This window comes from Nanorana parkeri, unplaced genomic scaffold, assembly GCF_000935625.1.
Source record: "Nanorana parkeri isolate BGI_ZX_2015 unplaced genomic scaffold, ASM93562v1 scaffold1030, whole genome shotgun sequence".
In the NCBI taxonomy this organism is placed as follows: Eukaryota; Metazoa; Chordata; class Amphibia; order Anura; family Dicroglossidae; genus Nanorana; species Nanorana parkeri.
The window spans coordinates 72,229-98,151 of NW_017307298.1; the positions used below are offsets into that span (position 1 = coordinate 72,229).

The 25,923-nt window shown below is 37.9% G+C and overlaps 1 protein-coding gene across 1 annotated transcript in view; it reads right to left on the bottom strand.

Annotated features, from left to right (window-relative positions):
* Positions 1-25,923, bottom strand: part of LOC108795964 (mucin-5B-like) — a 102,136-nt gene that overhangs the window by 9,472 nt on the left and 66,741 nt on the right. Inside the window, exons 6-10 of the mRNA XM_018567327.1 lie at positions 18,904-19,061; positions 17,941-18,180; positions 16,961-17,117; positions 14,427-14,555; positions 13,082-13,226 (exon numbers count right to left, since the gene is read on the bottom strand). Of these exons, the coding sequence (XP_018422829.1) occupies positions 13,082-13,226; positions 14,427-14,555; positions 16,961-17,117; positions 17,941-18,180; positions 18,904-19,061 (829 nt within the window). The remainder of the gene's footprint in view (positions 1-13,081; positions 13,227-14,426; positions 14,556-16,960; positions 17,118-17,940; positions 18,181-18,903; positions 19,062-25,923) is intronic.

A 25,923-nucleotide genomic window follows, 5' to 3' on the forward strand; every position in this document is an offset into this window, starting at 1 on the left:
AGATATATATGGGGTAAATAAGATGGAGAATATGTTTTATAACATGTAATCATAACTGATCAAAAGGACTTGTAACATATTACAGTATATGTGGCTCTTCTTAATTACCTTCTTTGATTAAATGTGATACCTGGGCCTGGGGCATTTCATTGAGTGCCCTGTTTTTGTCTATCAAAAAATCCAGCACACCTAAAAGGATAAACATAACTTCAATTTTAAAGTTAATTTCTTGTGTAGTAATATTAGTAGCAGCATTAGCTTGAATAAGATAAGAAAAGGCAAACAAACCAACAAAACAAAATTAACCTGTTACGCTCAAAGGGTAAACATTCTAAGCATATAAACATTAGAATAACTGTGCCTAAACTAAGTGCTAGATTTATGTTTTTGAACTTCAGGACTTGCCTTCTCTTTACTTATGATTTAGCTTATCTCCCAGATGCAGGTTTCTGCATTGACCTGCACGCTATATGGCTGTGCAAGTCCATGTGAATGAGGCCTTACATGTTGTAACAATCTAATGGTGTGGTTTGCCTCAGCCCAGTTAGTTGGTCTCAAAATACCCCTCTACCTGGTCAGAGCATAGGTTTGTCCAGCTGTAGGAAGAGATCTTTAAATAGAATCCGGTTTTAGGAGACATAAGACCAGTGTTTGGGTTTTCAGCGTATTATAAGAAAATATTTTTTTTTTTTAAAGTACATCGAGGAACAAAGGAAGATAGTAATTCTTAGACATTTATATTATATTGCCACCTTCAGGAGGTTTGGACACTGGCAAAAAAACAAAACCTTTGGACCTGCAGGAACCTGTTAAGAATCTTCAGATTTAATATAGGATGAACTCCCTCTTTGCTTTGGGGACAGTAAACAGGTCGTAGTAAATACCCTGATATCCATCTGCCTCCATTACTGAGCTAGAACTGCATAGAAATTCATCCATCTTTGAAGAGATCTTGGTAAGTATAACAACAGGAAGCAAAGAGAAAGCAGGGAGAGAAGCTCCAATGTATAACCCTTGGTTATGATGTTCTGAACCCAAGCATCAGGGATGTCCTGAAACCAGGAGGCCAAGAAAGCTGAAAGCCTTCCCAACACTATTGAAATCAAGGATTCCTCTTAATTAAAAACGACTCGTTCCTAGATTTTGTGGGCTTGGAACAAACTGCACAGATCAACATTTAAGCCATAGGACCATTATCCTTGAAAACAGGAACATCTTCAAGGATCATCAAAGTCTTGTTTAAGCAAGAGATAGCTGGGTCGACGACAGGAACAGCCCATTTTCTTAAGAAAACCCTCTTCAGGGCAAACCATTTGAGATGAGTAAACAATTTTCAGGGTGATCCTAGTGACTATACAACACCGGCTGTAAACGTGAGCGTACAGGAAAGGTTTTAACTGTAAACAAGTACAGAAATAGAGTCTTTGAGCTTAGGAAAGATGTCAGAAGACAGGTCCTCTTCCTAGGCTCCACCAAACTGGAAGAAGCACCTTCATTTTTCTTCCTCAAGGAGTGCAAAGGCAGACGACGGTCAGAGAGGGACTCGGGGGGTGAGAGGGCCAGCTTTCAACCCCAGTAGGTCAGACATTTCCTGCAATTATTCAGCAATGACTGAAGCAGACTTTTTTCTAGATAGCAAGGTAAAGGACTGCACCATTGAGGGAGCTGAGAAGGACCCTGAGGGGGTAGTTATGGGGAAAAGGACCAGAGCATTGGACTGTCAGAAACCATGACACCAGAAGGGTCAGAACCTTCCCCAGAACGATTGTCAGGGTATGTAGCCACAGAACCCACTATCAATAGATCCCCACATGTATGATCCACCATGTACTTCAAGTAAGCCTCAATCGGCTCGCTACTGCAGATATTGGAGGGTGCCTTGTGTCCAGACAGATAGAATGGTGGCTCAGTGCTTATGGTGCAGAGTTCTTCCTCCCTGTGTTGTAACATGCAGAGTTGCAGCAGTTCCCTAGAGGGAGGCTGCACAGGTGCAGAAAAGATCCCAAGGCTGCCAATTGCAGTAGAAAAAATGGTGCCAAAGTCAAAGGAGCAGTCATTGCCACTAATGCCCCATAATAACCCCTCAAGAACTGGCGCAGGTGCACTGAAAACCTTAAGGGGTGATTCCCTGACTTCCCCTGTATCTTAGAAGTGTTCTCATCTAGAGGTGTGTAGCAGTCATTTAAAGAGACATGCCTCAACATTTTGAAAGGGGTCTTCAGGGACAGGGCTTCACTAGAAGATGGACCATGGCCCTTTGGTTGTAGAGCACCCTGTAGCTACTCCACATGCTGCACTAGGTGCTAAGGTGAGCACCCCATGCAGGATCCAGTGCCCTGAGCACATTACAAGTCGATGCTAGACCTTCCTTTCATGGGAAAGGAAAGAGGTGCCTTAATGGCTGTGAGCAGCTTTGGGAAACTTCCTAGAAGAGTCTTGAAGTAGATAGATACATAAAAGGATGTTAAAAGCAGAGAAAAGACTTTCATCCTGTGTGTTCAATCACCTTAAGGTAGCTGCATAACCCATTGGTTCCAGATTTAACCCCTTGTGTCTCGTGATGAATTATCAAGAAAAAAGAGTTAATGGGGAACAGATCAAAACCTAGGATAGCTAACTGTTCTCTGCAAAGAAAGGAAGGTTGGACAGCCAATGTATGGCAAAGAAAAAAGACCAACTAAGTAACAGCCAGAGGCTTGTGTGGAGCACCTTTAACCCTTGACTTCCAGGGAAAGGATAGTGGGATACACAAGGTATGTCCAAACAAAAACAGTAACCAGTAAACAGCTGAAGTCTTAAGTAGAACACCCTTAAGCCTTGACTTCAGTCAGCCAGAGGTTTAAGCAGAACACCCTTAAACCTTAAGTTCAGAAGGAGGGAGATCCATAATATGCAGGATGTTCTTAATAGATACAAAATCTCTCAAGACATACAGTATGTATGGGTATGACAACCCTCCCAAAAGGAAATCTAAAGAGAGAGGGGGAGAGAATTATGAAAATTGGATAGTGATCCTAAATCCCTTTTCAAAGATACAGAGAGGAGAATTCTAGCACCCATATAAAAAGGATAGGCAGGGAGAAGGATAAAAGAACATCAGAACCTCAAAAGAGCTAAGGAGACCTTTTTATATCACACCGAAGGCTGTGTCAGGGATTTCGGTAGCCACCGTTTAGCCTGCCTGACCACTTACCAAATACATGATTCTAGCAATCATGAAAGTGAGCTTTGTAAAGGGCAAGCCATTTTTTTAGAATTAGGAGCGATTAACAAATAGCCTACATAGAGAGTAGAAAGTGGAACAGCCTTCCAGAGATTAGATTCCTTAAAGCTCCCAGTTACACCATACCACTACATGGAACTTTTTAGCCAGATAACAGATGGTCCTGTCTCTTGACCCTACAGGGAAGTACAAGATAAATAAAAGGGGACATTTCCAAAAAAGGGAAGGAGAAGTCACACTCCTGTGCATTACACCCACTGCATTAAGTTGGAGAAAAACAGTTGTGCAAGGACCTGGCAGCAACAACTGAGAATAGAAATGGGAACAGTATGAATACATGTTTAACACTGTATAAAGCAGGGAACTGCCATCTACTCAGTTACAATAGGAGTTCTCAATTTTTTTCCGAGGGTGAATAATCCTGCAGAATTCAGATATGATCAGCAGAGGTAAATTCTTAGAAAATGACCAATAAAGAGAATCCTTAGATATGGAAAACTGATTGAAAGTACTCAAAGATTAGAGGAGTGGATATATGAATTAAGAAAATCCTCCTAGGAAGAGGGATACAAATTAGCAGTACTAATTAATCTGAAGGATAGGTTTAGGAGGTTGTGTAGATTCCAGATTCTCCAATTCAGGAGGAAATTTGAAAAGTACTGAGAAACATTTTAAGAAGGGCGACTAGAATTCTGACTCCTTTGGTGAAGGTCCTCAGGGCATTCCACAATGAGAAAGCTAAGAAAAAAACAAGCTCTCATGCAGAAATAACAATAGGTGTCATTGGTAGGGTGTAAATCTATGAGTGTTCAGAATAGTGAGGCGCTTACAGGAAATGGAAACTGATCCCCGTTGATTCAGCAAGTCACAAAATCCCTCTAGAAGGAATACGATTGCATAGGAGTGCAACCCAGATTAATGGAAAAGTGTCTCCACTACAGAGAATAGTATGGGATTCAAATGGCATACCACTCTTAAGGACAGATATCTACTATAATATAAGCTGCTGGCTTTACAATAGAAACAATGCTGGCAGCTCAGCTGCCATCAGAACACTTCTGCAGGCTGGTAAAGTGCCCCAACCCCCCGCATGACACCCCAGCCGTGTTTCTCAGGCTCCACTGCCTCTCCTGTGGGCCCAGGAGCGGCATCTCAGGTGTTGGCAGGAAGCTGGGCGAATGTCCATTCATCGATCTCCTCCCCGTTCTATTGGACCGGTAATGTAGCTGATTGCATCGCTTTTGGTCCCTGAGCTGTCACTGCTCGGCTCCTGAAGCAGAGCAACATGCTATTATAGTGCAATCTGTACATTTTGCAACTGCCAACATTTTATTCTACAAGGCCTTGGCTTTCAGAAAATATATAATGTTTGGGGGTTTAAAGTAATTTTCAGGCCTAAAATGTGGATTACAACATGTGTGCAAAAAATGGAAAAAAAAGGCCTAGGCAGCAAAAGGGGTTAATAGACAAAAAAAAAAGCAAATTAATTTCAAATTTTATAAAGGGAAAGCAAAACTGGCTTAGCGCTTGGTTTTGATAAGCCTTAAATATTAACATTAGAGAGATCACAAAGGGAGAGTTAGCTGCTATGGCATGCTGAAAATGTCTATATTTACAGACATACTGTAGGGAATTTACTAAAACTGGAGCGGACAGAATCTGTTGCAGCTGGGCGCATAGTAACCAGTCATCTTCTATCTTCAGCTTAATTAATTTGGCTTTGAAAATAAAAGCTATAAGATGATTGGTTGCCATGCACAGCTGCTCTAGATTATGTCTCCTTCATTCTAAGTAAATTCCCCTCCCTGTGTGTTGGACAGTCCTGTAGCAGATAAGGGAAAAATATAGTGTTTACAGGAGGATATAACTTTTTGTGTATGTCAGCAACTATTGTTTTTTAGCTGCCGGGCAAAACCAAAGCAAAGGGGAAAACACACAAAAAATGAAAAGTAAATGTTTTTATTGTTTCAGATGGCTTACCTGAAGTTGGAACTGATGTCTGAGTTGCAGTAGTAGTTTTTGAAAGTCTTTTAGTTAAAAATATGGGGCTAGTGACCTCTTTTAACACAGTAGGTGGTGTAGATGTTATGCTAGGCCCTCTTGGTGATAATGTGGGTGATGATGGTTTGAGTTTAGGGAACACTGTTAAAAGACGACTGGTCAAAACCCCAGCTTTGCTGGTAATATGACTTATAGCAGAAGAAAGTAGGTACGTAACTTTAGAGGTTTCTAAATGAGTTGATGATTTAGAAAACAATTCCAATGGTTTTATAGTTCGGGCTGTTGGCTTTTGAGCTTTTTTTGAAGTAGATGTTGAAAGCCCTGATGGTCTGGAAACTGCAACTGTTGATTCAGCGACTAGACGCTTTGTTGGAAATTTTGTGATTACTCTAGGTTTTGTGGAAGTTTCTGCAGAGCCTGGTATTTTAGGCACTGTGGATGTAGTCAAGGACTGTCTTAAACCACTGGGCACAACTATGTTTGAAGTTGAAACAGAAACCATTGTACCTGCAAAAGACAATGTTGAAATGGTGTTAAATATTGTAGGATTACTTACACAGTTATATAGTAGTTAAGGTTAGAAAAAGACACGGGTTCATTCAGTCCAAACTGAGTGTGTGTACATGTCAGTTTGTTTGTGTGTCAGTTTATTTTTTAACAGTAGATATCGATCATGTCTCCTCTCTAAGGTAAACACCTTTAATTTACTTAATTGCACCTCATAGCTGAGGTCCTCTGTTCCATTTATTTATTTTGTTGCCTTTTGCTGGACTCCTTTCAATTCTAGGACATTCCTTCCATTCACTGGTGACCAAAACTGGACAACATACTCAAAATGAGGCCAAACCAGTGTTTTGTGAAGGGGTAAGAGTATTATCCCTTGAGTAAATAACCTTTTTTAATGCACGATAGTATGCTTGTCACTTTTCTAGCAGCCACCTGGCATTGCTTGCTATTACTAAGTCTGTGGTCCACTAGGCCCCCTAAATCTTTTACCATCTCTGATTTTCCCAGTGTCCTCATTTAAGCACATTGTATTAGGGAAATCCATGTTGGCATACCCTTTTTAATTAGCTGCTTGCATATAGTACTGTGTTTAAGATACAAATAAGTAATATGACAACGTATTATATTGAATAAAAGTAAGAGGAATGATACCTTAGAATAATGCAAGATTACTGTGGCGGCTAGAGATAATCATATTAGTGATAGCATGTGAAACTCAGAATTAAATGGTAGGACCCTGAAGGTTACCCAAGAACAAAAATGTTATATATTGCAGCTTACATGTACTGTGATAGCTGCATTAGTTTCTTTTAACAAAAGTTTTACTATATTTTCCTGCCAGCAACACACGTCCTGTCCTAGTGTAACAATGCTCCGTCACTCTGCTGTATCTATGGATGAGTAGGTGGTACAGTATGTTAAGACTACTAACACCTTCCATCTCCTTACCTCTATAACATAGGGGGAGCAAAATCTCACTAAATTTCTGGTGGGATTGATATGTATTTTTCTGTGCTTGTAGTATTTTAAGAAGCAAAACACAAAGAAAAAGTGCAAGTATTAGAGAGATGTAATTTTTTTTTGCCCACAGGTGCACTTTTTCTCTTTTTTTTTTTGCTGATATATAACAATGTGACATTATATTGTATTGCAATTAATTGTGGATTATATGATTACATTGACCGAAACAACTAGCCACATACCCTCAACCATTTTTAACCTGCATAATAAAAATTGCAACTGTATGCTGTCTGAATCTACATTCTTATTACCATATTTTCAGTTAATCAGCATTTACAGCATTCATAGAAATATAATAAGAATACTATACCCAATGTTGGCCCTGGAGTTACAGAACATGATGTTTCTTCTGTTCCACTTATTCCACATTTTACACTTATACAGACGTCAGGCTCTTCTTCCAGATACAAGATTTCACCAATTTGCATCACCAGCCCTTGAAATTCACAGTTACATGCTGAACAGTAAAGTTAAAAAAAATATAAAATGATGTTAGGTATAGCAAGGATGTTTTTTATATTTTCTAAACTTTTAGAAGGTCAGCTATACAATAATGTCTGCTATTTATACTACTTAATCTGATACCAAATATTATTACTGTAGTAACCAGGGATGAAGTTTAAGGCAAACACCAGTTGTTCACAGTTTGGGAAAATGGCAAACAAATGCAGCCATTTGCCACTATAGGAAAAAATTAACAATAATGCACTTTCTGTCCTCTGAGCTTTGGCTTACAAGGGCTGATCATGGGGGTTTTCTTATGTGTAAGCCCCCTCAAGATAAAAGTCAAGGTCCCCAGCAGCCCTTTGTCAGTGTGTTGAAGGCTTGGAGTAGATAGGGAGAAATCACAGCGTGTTTTCAGGGAGAGGTAGTTGCTCCTTTGCAGTTCTATACACAGTACTTTATTGTGATACATTACAGGAATTTGCAGTTGTGTGAGTTACATATCAGAGTGTACAAACCCATATCTACTGTGCTTCTGTGAATTACAGTGTGGTGGGCTACATATTACCCCCTCCTATGCTCATAGTGTATAGACTAGACATTGTTTGGTGTGTCAACAACAACTTCAGTTGCTGTTTAGCTGCTGGGTCCCCCCTTGCAGTTTTTTTGTTTGATTGGTGTTTTTTATTTCCTTTTATGTTTTTTTATTTTTCCTTTATTAATTTCAGTTAGGTGTAAAAAAAAACACAATACCATAGGGTTAGGGATTTTGTATTTTAGGGCTGGGGTTTAGTGTTTTATATTTCCTTTATTGGGGGGTGTTATATTTTATTTAAATATAATTTTGCTAATTTTTTTGGGGGAGGGCAAGAAGCATGAACTTGTAACTGACTTGTAGCTGCCCTTTGTTTGCGGCACATCACCACGTACTTGTGCAGCACATTTTTTGCACAAATACACCTAATCCTCAATCTCCTTTAGGATTAGCAGCTTCCTTTCCAGCTGATGCAGCTAACTCTCTTCTGTGAGTTTTTGCCTGTGCTGTACCACAGTGGACCGTACCCAGCCACCATTTTTTGCCTTTACAATGTCTTCTCAATCCTCTCCTATGGGAGGGCGTTCTGCATCATAAACATTGATATATACAAACATACAAAATAAACACCCCCTGAAGAAGCCTTTGTGAGGGTAACGCGTAGGGGACTGATCAATTACTAATATATCTGCAAAGAACGTTATCAAATATGAATATGTATATGAATGTATAACAAATGTATGTAACATGGTTTGCAAATATACGTATCAGCAATAGTCTTAGAGTTAGCGATATGTTATTCTGAGATACACATGAGTATCACTACAAGGGAATTTGATAATAATCTTTTATTGAACTGCATGATTTTTAGAAAAAACAAGAATTTAAATAAATATCTATTAACTATATACATCTGAGTCCTTTCTAAACACACTCCATCACAATAGTAATATTGTAAACGTTTTTTTAAATTTAATAATTGGGAGGTGTGGACTCAGGTCGCCTGAGGTGAGTTCTGGGAAGTGCCATTACTGGAATTTCCTATAAAGCACTGCTGCTCAGAGAGCACAGTGCTCAGTTATTAGTGAGCTTCCCAGAGTTCAGGCCTGTGTTTCTGACTTCTTAGCATTCAGACCCTTGTTCCTGTATTCCTGACTCCTGATTCCTGCTTGTTTATCGTTTCTGAACCACAGCTGCCCGCACTGACCTTGGCTTGTATAACTGCATGAGAACCTCCTCCGCCTGCATTGACCTTGGTCTGTTATTTGACTACGAAAACTGGACTTCCCTTATCGGCTTGACGTTATTGATTCATGGCACATCCACTCCATGTGTGTTCATTCCTCGCAATTGTGTAGACATGTGCGATTCATTTCACTCCGAATCAAAATTCGGACGAAATTTCGGAAATTCAGAGATTCGGATGTATCCGAATTCCGAATTACAGATATAAAGAATGCCAACGAATCTGAATTTCCGATTCTGAATTTCTGATTCGTTTTTTTGGACGAACTTTCGTTTTTTGGACGAAATTTAGTTGCAGCACAGTGACATTTGAGAACAAAAAACTTTTTTTTCCTCTTAAATGTCACTCTGCTGCAATGAACGAACAAAACGAAAACAAAACGAACTTTCGTACGGATTACGCTAACGAATTTAGTCCGAATTCCGAAACAAATTGACTTTCGGACCCGAATTTCGTAAAACAAAATAACGCAAAATTAGAATCAAAACGAAACAAATTTTTTGCTGGTGCACATGTCTACAATTGGGCTCCATACATATATATATTACCTACAAGTTCCTGACACTGGCACACACGCAAAAGCTGGTGGTCCAGCTCTTCCTCCTACATTACCATTTTCTTGAACTGTGAATGATTTGGGTTTGGGTCAGACTCATGGGTGACCCAAAACCTGAAATTCATCCTTAATTACCATCTCCAAAGCATGCAATTGATGGTAATGTTGTTTCACCCATGCTGCCTTTTAATTTTTTTGTTTTGGTACATGCCCCTTATGCCAGTGCTAAGCACCTTATGCATTTGCTTGATAACCCCTTACTTATTAGCTTTAAAAATGGGAAAAACTGATTTGTTTTAAAGATTTCTCCCCCATACACTTCAATGGAACTCGTAGTAAAGTTTACAGTTTTTGGACTTAACTATGGGTTTATCGAATATCCTGCAAACCGAACCCAGGCACATTTGCTCATCCCTTGTAGTAACATACAGTACTTTCATACAATTGAAAAATATATTTCTTTCAATATAAATGTGTACAACAAGGTATTAGAAATTAAACTTTGCATTTTCTGCATTGCAAAAATATTCTTTAAAAAATTATTCGTCCTACCAAAACTTTTTTGCTTAGTTTTAAATAGGGTTAAGAAGGCTTAGAACCCCTTTCAGATTTTACTGATATCTAGGGCAGCATTAGAGAGGTTTCCCTTCACTTCCTGTCAGTCGACAATGTTTTACCAGACAAAAATTGAGATAGTCTCTCCAGCAACACAGAATGAAACATTTTTTAGTAGAGTTTAAAGAAACTAGGACCACTGTCATATTTTTTAAAATTTCTATGTGCCTGCTGCAGATTTACCCTTACTTCCTCTCTAGGCAAACTGATGTCAGCCTGACAAAGTGGGGGAAAACCTCTCTAACTAAGCTGCTAATAGCAGTAAAACACAGATAGGGGCCCTAATCCTTCCCATCTCTTTCCAAAAGCAACAAGTGGAGGGAGCCATTGGAGGACATTTACAGTGGAAAAACGGATGTAAATATTGTTAATTTACAGTTTAGTGCAATCTTAACGGCCCCATCAACTTCCAACACAAGCTTGCATAATAGTTTTGAGCACAGGTCTGTTTTATACAACTTTCTTGATTTCACATATAATATATCATTGATGGTGTATTGTTTTCTCATTTCTGAAGCTTAGCATACCATCGGAGTCATAATGACATTGAATCCCCTTTTCTGTGCAAATGCTGAAAGACAAAATACCCAACATAAGTTCAGGAAAACAAGCATAATGTTGAATATATAAATAATAAATACATACAGGCCAACCATAAATAGATGGTTGCTTTATAACCCTTGCAGGTTGTAATAATATAGGCAACTGACACAAGGAGACCTTTAAAATATGTTATGGAATGATAGGATCACCAGGTAATGCCTGATGCACTTGGCAGATACATTTTATCAATAAATGAGCATGAGGACCTCAATTTTCAATCCAGCAGAAATACGTTCTTATATCTGCCTGCATGCATCAGCAATGATAGTCAAGAGCAGCGGGATACAAATTGGACTGTATTTTCACAAACAGTTCAGGTCACTCCCAATCCTTTCTCAAAAAGGATCCTTCACCTTCCACATCACAGTTGTAGTGGGAGGGGGGGAGGGGGGCAATAAGGTATCTGACAAAAAAATCTGATTTGATGGCTTATTAATTATACTTTGTCAGGACGGTTAAGCTTACTTGCTATATCACATTCTTTTCATGATGCCCTGATATCCTGTGACACTTTACAAACCATACAGTTTGTGGATAAATATGTGAAAAGTTTCAAAAGTCAACCAAAAAGGAACTTTGAAAGAAGTTAAAGAAGAGCTTTATATTTCAAATTTGTATACTTTTCCCCTTAATAATGGTAGATAGAGGTAAATATAACATAATATAATAAGTGCCTTACCATGGTACACTGTAATGTGCATCCATTGGCAAGGATTATGGATTCCATAAAAAATGAATTACATTTCAGCGCACCATTGTGCGTTTTTGCATGCTACATTAATGCCCACATGACAGTGTTAACCCAGGCTTAATTTCTTAATTTCTATGTTGAAATTAGAATGTTTTAATACATTTCGGTAAAAAGTATTATATTTTTCTTTATAGTAAGTTTTGTGTATCTTTATTGATCATTTAAGAATCCATTATCATTAATGTTTGTTTTTGATGCATTTTACCACATATACATTTCATTAGAAGCTAAATCTACTTATTTAGTGTAAAACTGATTCACACAATTACATTAAAAAGTTATGATTAATTAAACATTTAATGCCTGTAGCTATACTGGTACAGCACCCACTAAGTGCTGTGAAACATGCCATCTGAAGGATGCTTTCCTCCATGTTAAGGATACATTCACTGTTATGGTGCATTAAAACAAATGTTTTTTTGTATATATAGTGTGATTTCTAATGAAACAAATGTTTATAGAGATAGATAGCAGATCATAAACTTACAAATAAAATGTTACTAAAACATGAAAAACATCAGTGTGAGTGTAGCAATCCTGCTTCAATATCTCAGTTCAGCCTTTTCCTGTTGTCCTGTAGAGTACTGATCTAAAATAACCGTGAGGATTATCTTCCTCAGTTTTGCAACATCTAGATCTTGGACATCTTTGAGCACTTTCCCTCAAGCCCTGCCCTCACACACATACAAAAAGCTGGATGGTTCCACCAATACTGGAACAGTATGTAGAGTAAGAAAATTAGGAGAAAATATTAGGGCTTCTGGAGGGGTAAAATAGACCATGCATATATAAATATGTATAATATTATCACATTTTATTTAAACCTGCATATAAATAAATAAAAGTTAAAATTGATTACAAAACATGATTCATGATACAATGCCTGTCAGAGAGTTCAAATAGACCTATGCCCAGTATGTACATTAATAGTCCATAGCTATATACTTGTGCTAACATGATCATATTAATAAAGCTGGTGTTGGTACAATGACCAGTAAAGTATCTAACTTGTTTAGTCCCAATGCGGTTCGCAGGTGGCTTCTTCAGGGGACCCGTATTTATGCAGGGATGTTAGGTCAAGGGAGATGTTTGTTGGAATGAATCTTGGCCGATAAGGAAAGATATCCTACTTGGTCACCCTAAATTGCACGAGCACAGAATCTCCTACTGCAGTCTCCACCATCCAGCAAAACCAGCTGAGCCTGCAGAGTGTGCATGATCTATAAATACGGGTCCCCAGAAGAAGCCACCTGCGAAACGCGTTGTGACTAAACAAGTTACATTTGTGCTCCTTTATGACCAATGACCAGTAAAGTATCTAAACAATTTAGATACTTTACTGGTCATTGTACCAATGCCAGCTTTATTAAAACATACCCTGGGGGGAGGGGTGAAATTAGGGTGCCTATAATACGTACCCTAGGGGAATGGGTGAAATTAGGGTGCCTACAGTGAGGCAATCCACGGCCTGTATTTTGAACTGGAACGGTATGTAGTTATACTATCTAATTTTTTTAATGTTGAAAAATTTCAAGTGCCACATGGGACATCATGAATCTACAAAATGCAAAACTTTGTACCAGCTTTCACAGATGTTGCAGGATTCAATTTTCTCTCCAAGTTTGTAATAATTGGATGTATTGTCCAGGCAGCCACAGTCAGCCACACACTGCATTTCATCTTCATTAAAGTATGGCCTCTCCTTTGAACATTTGGGATAGCATCCTGCAATAAATCAGATAAAGAAGAACCACTTGGAAATAAAAAACAATGGAAATAACTACATAATCATAATTACAAACCAATATGTTGGTATTCTGTGAAAAATTGTTTTTATGCATTCATTTTTAACAAGATAAGAAGGCTGAATAAAGATCATGTAACTAAAAACATACCCGTTAAAGCATGAGATAACATAGGCAAAAAAATGGAAACAAATATCAACTAGTAGAAAAGTGGTATCTGGAACAAATGGCAAGTAAAAGCACCCCAAACAGCTTGATATTTGAAATAGGCATATATTATATCAAAATCTTGTCATATAAATAGTATACAAAAATCTGATATAGAAGGCAGTGCAAAAATAGATACAGAGAATAATACATGAACACAGGTCACTCTCTCCAATGGTCCTGAGCTATATAAAGGAGCAGAGAAGCCGAGCAGTTAAATACATATGAAACAATGTGGAGAGAGTGCATGTGTACAATATACAAAACCAGATCACCATAGTAAGGAGATGTTTATATAGTGGACATCTGGAAGCAGAGAGGTGATGGTGCACCTGACTGTTGGTTACGTGTTTAGTTGAAACACTGAGAGCTTTAGGAATACTGAATTAAGTTTTACTTGCTTAGCAGGCCTTTACATGTACGTATACATGAATACAGCATTATACAGCATTGTTGAAGGAAACATATATACAAATAGAACTTCCTATGTATCACAGAAAAGCATACATAAGCATAGAGACCAACACTGCACCACAGCACCATCTAGTGCCAAAAAGACATAGTAACAGTATATTCTGGTGTATTTCAAACACTGAAAAAATGTCCTACAGATTGGACTTTACTTAATTAAGGGAACAATAACCCTGAAACATTGTCAGTTGCACACCCACCTCTCTGCATCCAGCATCTCCCTGTCTGCCCACCACCTTCAGGTGAGGAACCTCTTAAAGCTTAAGCCTAAGAAGCATCTCCCCTGAATGTGCTTGGTGCACAAAATAGTAAACTCCAAGCATCACAGAAGTTTGTCAATCAAATAAAAATGTGGAACAAGGTCGGGAATGGAAAACAACTTGTAATCCAGTTTTCGAGAAATTGCCAAGCCTGTGACGATCTACAACTTTAAAGACAATATTTTTTTTTACAATTGTGAAAAGCTTGAAATACTGTGAAGTCACATTTTAATGTATCTTACCTTCTAATCCTTTAATTTCCCAATGACATATGCCACTGGGATTTCTGCATGTTTTTAAACAAACAGCACCGCAAGCCTTGTAGTGCCATTGGCATTGCCCATCATTGTTGTATATATCACAGAACAGAGCTGGAGTGTGAGAAAAATATACAGGCATGAAAAGACAACATTAAATATCACTCTAATGTATCATAGATGTGCATGGCATACATGGCAAAACATAGCATTTACCCATTTAAACACTGTATGAGTCTTCTGAATGTACTGGAAATTATGTTTTTGGTTTTGAAACCACAACAAGGAAAAAAAAAGTCTGAAGTATTGAAAAGGTAAGAACATTTTCCGGGCAACATTGGGTAAAGGGTATGGCCCTGAAAAGAAGAAATTCAGTTTGTTTCCAATGCTCTAAGATATTTTACCTACCATGGACTATCTTCTTTAGTCCATAAAGGACTTAAACATAACTAAATTTCCCTTATTTATTCTGCCGATGGAATTGAGGCTGCCGGTCCCACAGACTTAGCCCCCACAGACTTAGCCCCCACAGACTTAGCCCCTCACAGTCAGAAAAGGTACAGGGGAAGATCTGTTTTTTTAACCCATGGTAGCCTTAATTTTAATTTGTATTTAACTCTGTTTCTGCAAACTGGCAACAGGATGATGCTCATCAGAAAGTGGTAATTAAAGTGCACTTGTGATTACCCGCCTGTCTGCAAACTGACATCAAATTGTCTACTTTAGCTTAGTCTTCTAGAGCAGTGGTTCTCAACCTGTAGGTTGTGACCCAAAAGAGGGTCGCAACTCCCTGTTGAGTGGGTCGCTGCATGCCTTCTGCTAAAAAATTAATCAATAAATTAATACAAAGATAAATAATAATTAAAAAAGAGATACAAAGTAAACCATAATAAAAATTAAAATTATAAAAAAGAAAAAGATAATAAGATAAACAAAAATGTAAAAAAATTAAAATGAGAAAATATAATGATATTAAAGTATAATAATTATACTGTTGGGGGTCACTACAATTTGGCAAATGTTACCAAGGGGTCCTGGCCCCAGAAGGGTTGAGAACCACCACTTTTCTAGAGCTTTCAGGAACAAACAAAAGTCATGGTTCTGTAATATGTAAATAGCAACTTCAACTTGACTATTTAGTGCCCTACATCTTGTAAGGACCCTGACATAAGCTGAAGTGTCCCAATTTAGTGTTTGCATCTATGCTGCAGCCAGCTGATTGATTATGTTATCTGGGTTTATTAGGTCTTTCCTAGCCCCAGGACATTGTTTGCTTCTGCCTTCTACTGGGAAATATTCTCCAGTGGACATATTTACAATGTTGTAGGTAATGATTGGTATTTCATCGGACAGTCAATAAAAGGTTTATGCCATTGACATAGGCTGAGGAAGGGTATAAATATTTGAGGAGTTATTCAAAAAGGGTACTTCCCACCTAAGCTTTTCCTGGAGAGGATGAATGTGTGAAGGGTCCATTGTTTGCCTTCCAAGCTTGCTGCCTGTGTAGCATGTGATTCTTTGTCTCTCAGACCTGCTGGGTGTAGGAGATAAAGCTCTAGAGAGAATTCCAATTCATGCTTTTCCAGCCTGCTACCAGGGCAAGGAAGCTAAAGAGTTTGCCTAATCGATTGCTGGTCTTGGCTTAAATGTGAAAAACTATCTTGTGAGAGGGGTGAAAGATACTTAAAGGTAGCTTTTTATTTGGCCTTATGTGCAGTACCCTGTGGCAGAGGCACAAAGATGCTAAGAATTCATTGAGAAGATGCAAAACAGTAGGGGACATTTTTTTCTGCTGTTTTAGTGTATCATGTACTCTCAACCCTCTATCTCCTACACATTTGAGCCAATAAACTCTGCAAAGAGAAGGTTGTTGAAGTCTGTCTGTCTGACACTCTTGTTGGGTCAGTGAGTGTTTGGGTGCAGCTAAAGGGCATGTCTCCTTTAAAACCCCAGAGGGGCCTGTTACAATTCAGTAGCTCCTTCGATGGTCAGTGCTGCACTCTTGTTACTCACTACTGGTCGTTAAGGCTGCCCATTAGAAGGAGTGGGCCAAACACCATTTCCCTAGTTAAAGTTGGGGCTGGGTTTAGGGGTTTCCAAAATGCTTGAAAGGATTACTCTAGGTACCTAACATACTGATCCCAGTTTGTAGCACAACAGTTAAGTAAAGGTACACTTTAATCACAATAAGCACTAAAACTCTAAAATCTGTTTGCTGCTAAGCCTAAAGGACCTTTTGTGCTGGAAACCAGAAAATAACTAAGTCTCCAGGCTGAACAAAATCTAAAAAAGATTTCTCTAAATTCAAATAAGGCCTTTAAAGGTGTTAAGTGTTTCCCTTTTCTGTGTAGAACAGATTAGGCGCATGTAGATGATAAATAAGGGGAGTAGAGATTATGCTTAGGTTCCTGATATAATAGAATCAGAGGCAGCCTCTACACTCAAGAAAGAAATGTATGCAGTTTCTTGCATTATCTAAAAAACGATCACGGCCTAATTTTTCTTACAGCTCTACTCACGGCAGACAGTATCAGTTCTCCATTCTACACATACACAGGCTTCACTACATGCTTGAGCATAAGCAGCAACTGCTGTACAATAACATTCACAATCTCCTCCAGTGTCACATGCACATGTATCTCTGACACAAGCCTCATAATATTCTTGAGGGTTGACCTGGGACACAAAAACATAAAGAGTTAACACACCAAAAGAGAGAAGTAATTGACAGTTGTAGGCGAATAAAGAAGATTCAATTACAATTTTAGCATCAAAGGCAATGGACAGTAAAGAGATTTATGTTCAGCATTTAATTTAAATTGATTATTTTATTGCAAAGTCATCAAGGTACAGCAAGTTGTACTTTTTTTGCTGCCACTCTTGCAATGCATACGCTAAAATGCATGGGCTGCCAACGCAATTGCTCAAAAAAACACAAGTAACAGGCTTTAGAAATACAGTGCACCAAAAACTCGCAAAACTTGCACTGTGCTGTACTGTGCTGTGGTGCATTGTTATCTACTGCACAATGTGTTACAGTGCTATTCACAATGAATTGCACTGCAATGCACTGCCCATAGCGCAGGTGGGTTGTCATGTGTTGCAGTAACACGTGTTTTACTGAATGTTTTACTGAAAAAATATATTTTTTTGGTTTTGTTTTGGATAGAGTAGAGTAGGGTTAAAACTTCTGCAAGGTTTTTTTTTTATCTCCATGTACCATTGGGGAAATTTCCTCTTTGTTTCCTTTCTCAGAGATGAATCAGGACGTTAGAGGAAATCTCCCAGAGTGAGGGGAATTTCCCTCTTAGCCAGTTGTCCCTAAAATCAATGTCCCCTTTGAAAGATGTTCCCTTCCAGAGGGTTAAACCCTTACACACTCTATCCAAAACTAAAATATTTTTTTTTTGCCTAGAGATACAATTTAAAACCTGCTGGCTGAAGAGCCTTTCATTTTACTTCACCTGCAGTGTCATGGGTATTAAATTAAGACTAGTACCTCCGCATGGCATCTTGCAAACACATCACTTTTAATAATGTAGCACTTTTTCTGTGCCCATGGCATCCTGTACGGGTGAATAGCACATGGTTCCTTGGATATGTAAACTTCTGGACAGTCTGTAGATATTTTCCAGCTGTCTCTAAACTCTTTCACATCTTCTACTAAACACTGACTCCTTGTAGTAAAATCATTTTTCCTGTTTCCATCAAAGTTTCCACAAAGACCACAGACCTTGCCCTGTGTTAGAAGTAGATAAGAAAACACTTCATGAAAAAGGTTTATACCTAAAATATGTTGAGTTTGAGGAATGAAGGTTTTTTTATCAGCTTTATTACCTATATATTCCAGATATAAGCGCAACATTTTTAAAGATTATCTCAAACTTTGCCTTTAACTGAACCAGTGATTTTGGGTCAAATCACTTACCTGCTGCCTTCTCCAGCTTAATTTACTGAAAGTGTGTGTCAAGGCAAAGTAACATTTACCATATAAGACTGTCGGGTTTTTTTTCATGCGTTTTAACTTTTATTGCCAATTTAAGAAAAAACTGTTGCTGTATTTACTTTCAAAGTGTTAGCTAAAGTTGGGCTTGAGTTTGTTTATGTTTAATTTGTATTTGCCCAAATTAAATGTCCACACATCTGGCTACACATGGGTCTTTTTTTGAAAAGTTATGATGCTTAATAAAAAAAGTAATAAAAACTGAAGTCAAGGCAGATTAAAAACACTTTTAATTCCACTATGTATTCCAATATTCAATGTATATAAATAAAGCTGCAATGAGTATCAGAATTCTAGGTTTTGGCAATTTATAAAGTATTGTACAGCAGCACCCAGATAGGGAAATGGTGGGTTAGTATTTTGAGACAATTAGGCTTTATTGCTTTGCACAGTCCTGTTAGCGAAATCAGATTAATTCTGTCCAGTCACTAAAAAGCATATGGTGATTTTATATTTTACCTGATAGCTCCTGTTTAGATGAATTGAAATACTTGTCATCTTGTCCCATACTAAAACAAGTCCATTATTGGTCTCAATAACGAAATATATACCCATACTTCGAGTTATGTAAGGGATTTCAATATTACTGGATGTTTCCATTACATCTATATGTCCATCTGCGAGAATAAGCTTATGAGCCTAATCAAAGAAAGTTTAACATATTTACTTTTTTTGTTAAGCACTGATATAGTATACAAAATATTTGACAACATGGAAATAAAATTCTCACAGCAATCTGGTTGGCATAGAGGGTTAAACAGAGTTATTCATACTAGATCCAACTGGTGAAACTGGACATCTCCTTAGCTATGGTAATCCAGACAAAACTACACTGACTACTGTTGAAACATTTGAAGTACTAAGACGGTAATACCACTCTAATAAATTAACACATCAAGCCACTCAAAAGTAATATTCCCATTTTTGCTACATTATAAAGTCACCCAAATTATTTATGCCTTGGCATATGATGATGAGGCCTTTGCACTTGAGCTTCCACGTTTTTCAAACCTGCCATGATAATCATGAAATGATTACACTCATATTGCTATTTTTATATTTAATTCTCCAAACAATTCAGCAGACGAAGCAGGGGCACTGGAAAACATACATTTTATGGCAATAAAACTGAGAACTCAAGTAAACAAGGGACAGACCCAGATACTATGGCAAAGGGCTTTCACTATTAAAGTCTACCAGAAATATAAGAAGGCATGAGGTGCAAATTAAAGTGAACCTATCACAAAGGTTGCTAAGTCCAACAAACCTGTAAAAAAATACAAACCCATCATCAGTTTTTTTCCTGCTGACAGCCATGTCACTTCAAAACCTTGTTGTGACATGAAGGAAGAAGTAGGAAGAGCTGTATGGGACCCAGGAGATCAACACTGTGAAAGTATCAGATTCCCTGTGGACCCTATTTCTCAGAATCAGAAAAGCATCTGGCAGCAAGGACAGCAGAAAAGATAAGCATTTACTGTTTATGGTTGGAACCAGAAAACCATGTGGGGTTTATTGAGTGTATTGGAGCCATAGGGAACCAAAGGGAGGAGCAATCTCCACAAGCCTCAAACTTACTAATCAAAAAAATGGCAACAGTCACGATCACAAGTTGCTGTTTGGCAGTAGAAATGAATCATAATTCCTTATATCTAATAAACCTCAGTAATAGAAGTCCATGGTCATTAAAACTACAGCATTTGTGTGGTGTCTGTATTTTGTTTTTTATATTATTTTTATTAATTTGAGATTATTCATATAAAGTATCACTTTACCTCATGTCCCACTACAACTGCCACTGCATATTTAACCTAGGAGGTCCACAAAGTATTGTGGGTATTCTAAACATTTTGAGATGTTAATTAGCAAGGTACTGTATCATTAGGCATTTAGGACATTCCTGAACATGGATGGACTGGTAGAGAGTCCAGTATTTTGTTTAGCCAACTGGCATAGGATAGTAGCAGAAACGTCCTACAGAGACACTATAGGGGCAAGGATAGAGAGACAGACACTTGTCATTTTTATAATATATATACAGTGGCTAGAAAATTGTCTTACCCCTAGATACACTGCAATGGCCACAGAACAGGAGGTTCCTGTTGTCCCACATGGTATATTCTCTGTAATAATTTTAAAGGTTCCCTTCTGTAAATCATCAATGTCACAGTAGTCCTAAGAGAATGCACAATCAATACATATAAATAGATACATAATAAAAAAAATATTATTCATTCATTACAGTGGACATCTGAATTACCTGAACCAAAGTATATTCACAGTTTCCACTAATCGTGAAGCGCTTATTATCAAAGGTTATATGATGTCCTTGTCCATACACAGTACATATTGCTTTTTCTGGCTTGCTGTCACATACCCAAGACCTATTTTTGCACATGCTGTTAAAATATTAATAGCATATTTTAATTCTAACAAAATTTAAAACATAATGATTTTAATACATATCAAGTAACTGCTTAAAGCAGTAATGTTGTATTTCAAAGTATTATTCCACTTTTGCAGGGAGAAATTAAAAAATACTTTCTTGTTAAGTTAAAAAGATTACAAGTAGTTTAGCCAACTTTATTGCACATTATTACCTACTGCCATTTGTTTTTACACTTATAAATGTATTTTTCTCAGTAATTACTTCTAGTACCCCCTTCCAACTGCTTCAGTTGAATGGGCCTACTTCTATATTCACATGATCAGCCACAGTGTTGTAATAAGAGAAATACCACTGGAACTAGGTATGAGCCAATCACATGCACAGGAAATAGCATTTATTGGAGAATTCTGCCAGCAACCATGCACAGAATTCCCCTATACAAAGAATCAATGTTTGGCTTTTGGTTGGTTTACAAAAACATAGCTGTCTGCTGATTGAACTAGAAAGGTAACTGCTATTACCTCTAAATGCCCTTATGCTTAGATATATATTAAGGATAGGTGAATGTGCCTGGGTTTGATTCACGCAGGGAAGAGCTCAGCACTGCCATTGGGGACATGCACCAATACAAAACAAATTAAGACTTTGGGGATCTGACTTTGGCTGGTTTGCTCATGACTTTTGATTAATTAAAAGGGAAATATTGTCTCCCTGATGTGTATTTGTTCCGCTACCTTCAGATTTGGCACGTCTTTCACTACCAATTTGGGGGTTTTGTGTGCTCCCTTTCAATGTCACCTTTAGAAAATCTGCTTAGACAGGATAACTTACAGAAACCACTGTCAGCAGTGTACTGGGCTTTATTTACTGTTGCTCACTTACATGATCTTCCTTCCAAGCGGAAGTGGGTAATGGATGTCCCCACTCTCTCTAAAGATTATTAGGAGGATGTTTGGGACTATCCCTTTTCTTACTTGATCTCGACCAGAGACTGACATATCCAATTTAAAATATTGCATAGAATTTATTATACACCTGCTCAGCTTGCAAGGATTTTTAAAGATGACTCCTATACTTGTTGGAGATGTTCTGTACAGTTTGTTGTTTTTCAATATATATTTTTGCGATTGCCTAGGAATATATACTTTTTGGAAGGATGTCACACATTTTATCCCGCAGATAATGGCCCTCCCAGTTTCTTTGAAGATCTCAATTTGCATACTGGGCTTGACGGAGCAGATCGCCGCCACGAACGCTCATTAAATGTTGCTTGGAGTGTAGCTGTTTTCTGCAAGGAAAATGGTGGTCTTGCATTGGAAAAAGAAGGAGCCTTCTACGTTGATGGATTGGAATAGATTAAAACAGAACTATGGTGTAAGTGTTTTTCCCCATAGTTCTGTTTAGGGTCAAGGGAGGACATATACTAGTGTCCTCCCGTGACCCAAAGCTCAGTATAGCGCGGGCAATATAATGTGAGCACCGCAGCCAGGACGGATCCCGACATTACTGTCGAGATCCACCCAGCTGCGTGAGTGACTGCTGGCTCTGCCTATCTAGAGGCAGAGCCAGCTGTGCCCGCCCCCTCCCCATTCGTTCCTTCACTCAGCGCTGGAGGATCGGAGAGGGGAGGGATCCAGATCTGGTCAGCAACAAGGCAATTTTAAATAGCAAGACTAAGCATAATGTACTAGAGACAAAGAACACAGGCCAAGTTTTTACTATAAAAATTAAGATACTACAGAGCATACAGAGTTCTAAAAGTGTCCGGCAGCAGGAAAGATTTAATTAGGGATAACAGGCCTAACTGGTCTATGTAGTGAATTTGAGTGACATAATGTAAGCTAGTTTAGGTGCAAGCTGTTCAGGCACTAATTTGTTTTTTCTTTCAAAGGATGCAAAAAAAGGGGAAACAACCCAAATTAATAAAAAAAGAGCTAAAGTGTTAACAATTGAAGAGCTAGCAATTAATCACCTGTTGTGGACAAATATTGAATATTAAAATTATTTTTTGGTTTATAGATCTGTGTACACAGGTGTATCACATAAAAACATCTTTACCAGCACTGCCACTCAAAGACATGATGCATAGTTTGTTAAAGTAAATGTAAACCCTACCATTAAATCTCATATAAGCTGCTGATGATGCTGATCTAAAAGTCCCCGTTTGGGTGCTCTTCCCCTATGTCCATAAACTCTATCTGTAAAGCACCCTGTCACATGCCACCAATGGAAAAAATAAGCTTCTATACTGATGTATATTCCCCAGGAATATTACACATGCAGCCTGTTATGTCTGTAGAGCATGTGAAGAGAGACAGGCTGGGAAAAAAACAATTGCAACCAGCAAAAAACACATGCAGCCTGCAATGACTGTAATACATGTAGACAGGGACAGGCTGTAAAGAAGCTGTAGGACATCAATAGCATTAAGATGTCAAAACCCTTTAATCCCTGCACCCCCATATTTCCCAAGATACACAACATTCTGCTACCTACAGTACACAGGGGAAAGGTTTACATATACTTTAAGAAATCATTGCCAGCAAGCCCTCTAACTAATATGTCCCTATGCGCTTTTTAGCAGCACAGCATGCTTTCACTATTATAGCTAAGCAAAATGGCTTCCGAGAACCCAACCTTTTATAGTGCGGTTGCTGACTTCTCCAACACCCCTCTATTTATCTTCCAAAGCCATCTGACTCATGGCTCAAAGGCCACAAAGTACATTATTGGTGGTTGGATGCTATGGTGGATAAATTTCCCCCATTTCACGAACCGTGAATGGGGCAGGTTCGCTTAAACCCAGGTTTTACCAAATAGGTTTATAAAACTTATTGCATGAATATAAACTGGTTACAGCTCCTCCTTGCTGGATGTGCAGCAGTCAGGTCTGAGAGAGTTTCCCTGCTGCAGCAAGAATCTGTCCCCTTGTGAATGGTTGCAAAAAACAATGGAGAAGGAGTTAAGGCCCAGTCATGGGGATGTTGAGGTGTGAAGAAAAGTGAAAGAGGAGATTGTCAAGTATGTAAAGAAGACCTTTCTTCAGCAGGATCTTGTGATACCCTCCTGGGCAACAAGACCTTTTTTTTACTCGACTGTATTGGAAGTGTTGGGGCAGTGAGCAAAAGCTTAGTATTAGCAATAGAAGTTGTACTTTGTGGCTAGAAAAATAGCAGTGGAAATGTGACAGATTTAAACTAAAAATAGAAAAAAAAAGTCTGGACTGGGGTCATGCAACAAACATTTTTATTTCATTTACCTTCCTTTTCTTTTCTGTCTTTTTTATAATTCCTTTTTACTTGAACCTTGCTTACACCTAAGGCTTAATAAAAGAGAGAATATACATACCAGTTATCACAGCGAATTGTGGCATTTTCCCCAGGACTGTAATGCTGTCCATTGTGAACACAAGGACACTGGTTCTTTGTAATGCATGTTCCATTATGACTTAAGAATAATCCTTTTGGGCATACACAGCCTGATACACACAGTTGGCTATACTGCTAAGCCATATGAATTAGCAAAGCAGAGATAAAGAAGGAAATACATTATATACACCTTTACTAGAAATAGCAACTAAAATAAATACATGTTTGTATTATTTATAGGTCTTGGGGGTTCTAACAAAACAGATGTGACAAATACAGCATTCTAGTCGGACATTTTAATATAAAAAAAACCCTTAAGTGACCGACCCTTCATATTTTGATATTCATATTGATACAATATGAATATCTGCACGTGAATTTGTCTGATCTGCCAACAATGATACAATTTTGCAATCCAGTCAATTGTGTCTCATGCATAGAATAGACACATTTAGATGTACTGTATATTTTCAAGAGTTAAAAAAAAAAATACAATTACATTGTGATCTTTTTAATTTTCAAACCAACTCGTTCATCACTACAGTTGACTTTACACCTATAAGATGGGAAATGATCACTGGTAAAATGCCAGGCATGTGTTTTTTATTTTGATAGATACATTCCTTCACTGGGCAGAAACAGATTTCTTTAAGGAAAACTCTTACAATGTTTTTTTATGATCCACACGCCAATGTACATTTTTAACGTTCATGATCATATACTGTATGTAGATATTTCTGTTGACTTTGTATTTAATTGTAATTATTGTATCTAACCTTGGAAAAGATAGACCAAACTGCTAATACCAAATATAGTATACTGTAAGTATATTAGTATACACATCTACTGAGTGTTTTATAGCCTAAGATTTTCAGCAGACCAGGAACCTACAATTTTTGCCTAATATTGATGCCGAGGATGTGTTGGTGCTTTAAAGTAATATTCCAATTAAATATTTATCTCAATAGCCGCAAAGTCTATAAATACATTTTGCGGTGCACTTCGATTTTAACTTGTAAAATTAGCAAGAACATCATGGCACTGTGGTAAATAAAGCAAATGCAGAGAGCAGAGCTGTGAGTGGTCCTCCTTATTTAAGCTCCATATAGAAAACTTTGATGGGGGGAGATATAAAATCAATCACCCCTGCACAAGGAGAGAAAGCAGTAGTGACAAGTGTTTATTGCATAAACCTCATGCATAGAGCCTAGTGTAGTTGTTTCATGCCGGATTACTGCACTTATTTGGAGGGAATACAGAAAGGGTATAAAAGGTCAACTAAGAATACACATGGCCCTTATACTTAGACAATATATTTTTAGCCTAGATTTTGTCTTTAAAGTAGACGTTGAATTGTATGGTTAAAAAAAAGCATACTTACACACTGAACTGTATCACAGCTCTGTGGACATTGGGCTCCCTCAGCATGTTCACCAACTTGATCACAATCAATGTAAACCATTGGAGGAGGACACTCTGCAATTTATGATAGTGGCAGCTTAAACCAGTCATGCTTAAAATGCAATTTCAGTTTTGCACTAACCAACCTATGCCTATTCAATAAATGGTCTGAAATTTGCATATCTCTGTGGTATGAATTATTTTTGTCTATTATGACAATATTGTAATGATTGATGACATTGAATATATAACATTTTTTGTTTTCATTTGTTTTGTCTGGAAGAAATTTTTTGCTTGTGCACATGTCTATTGCTGAGAATT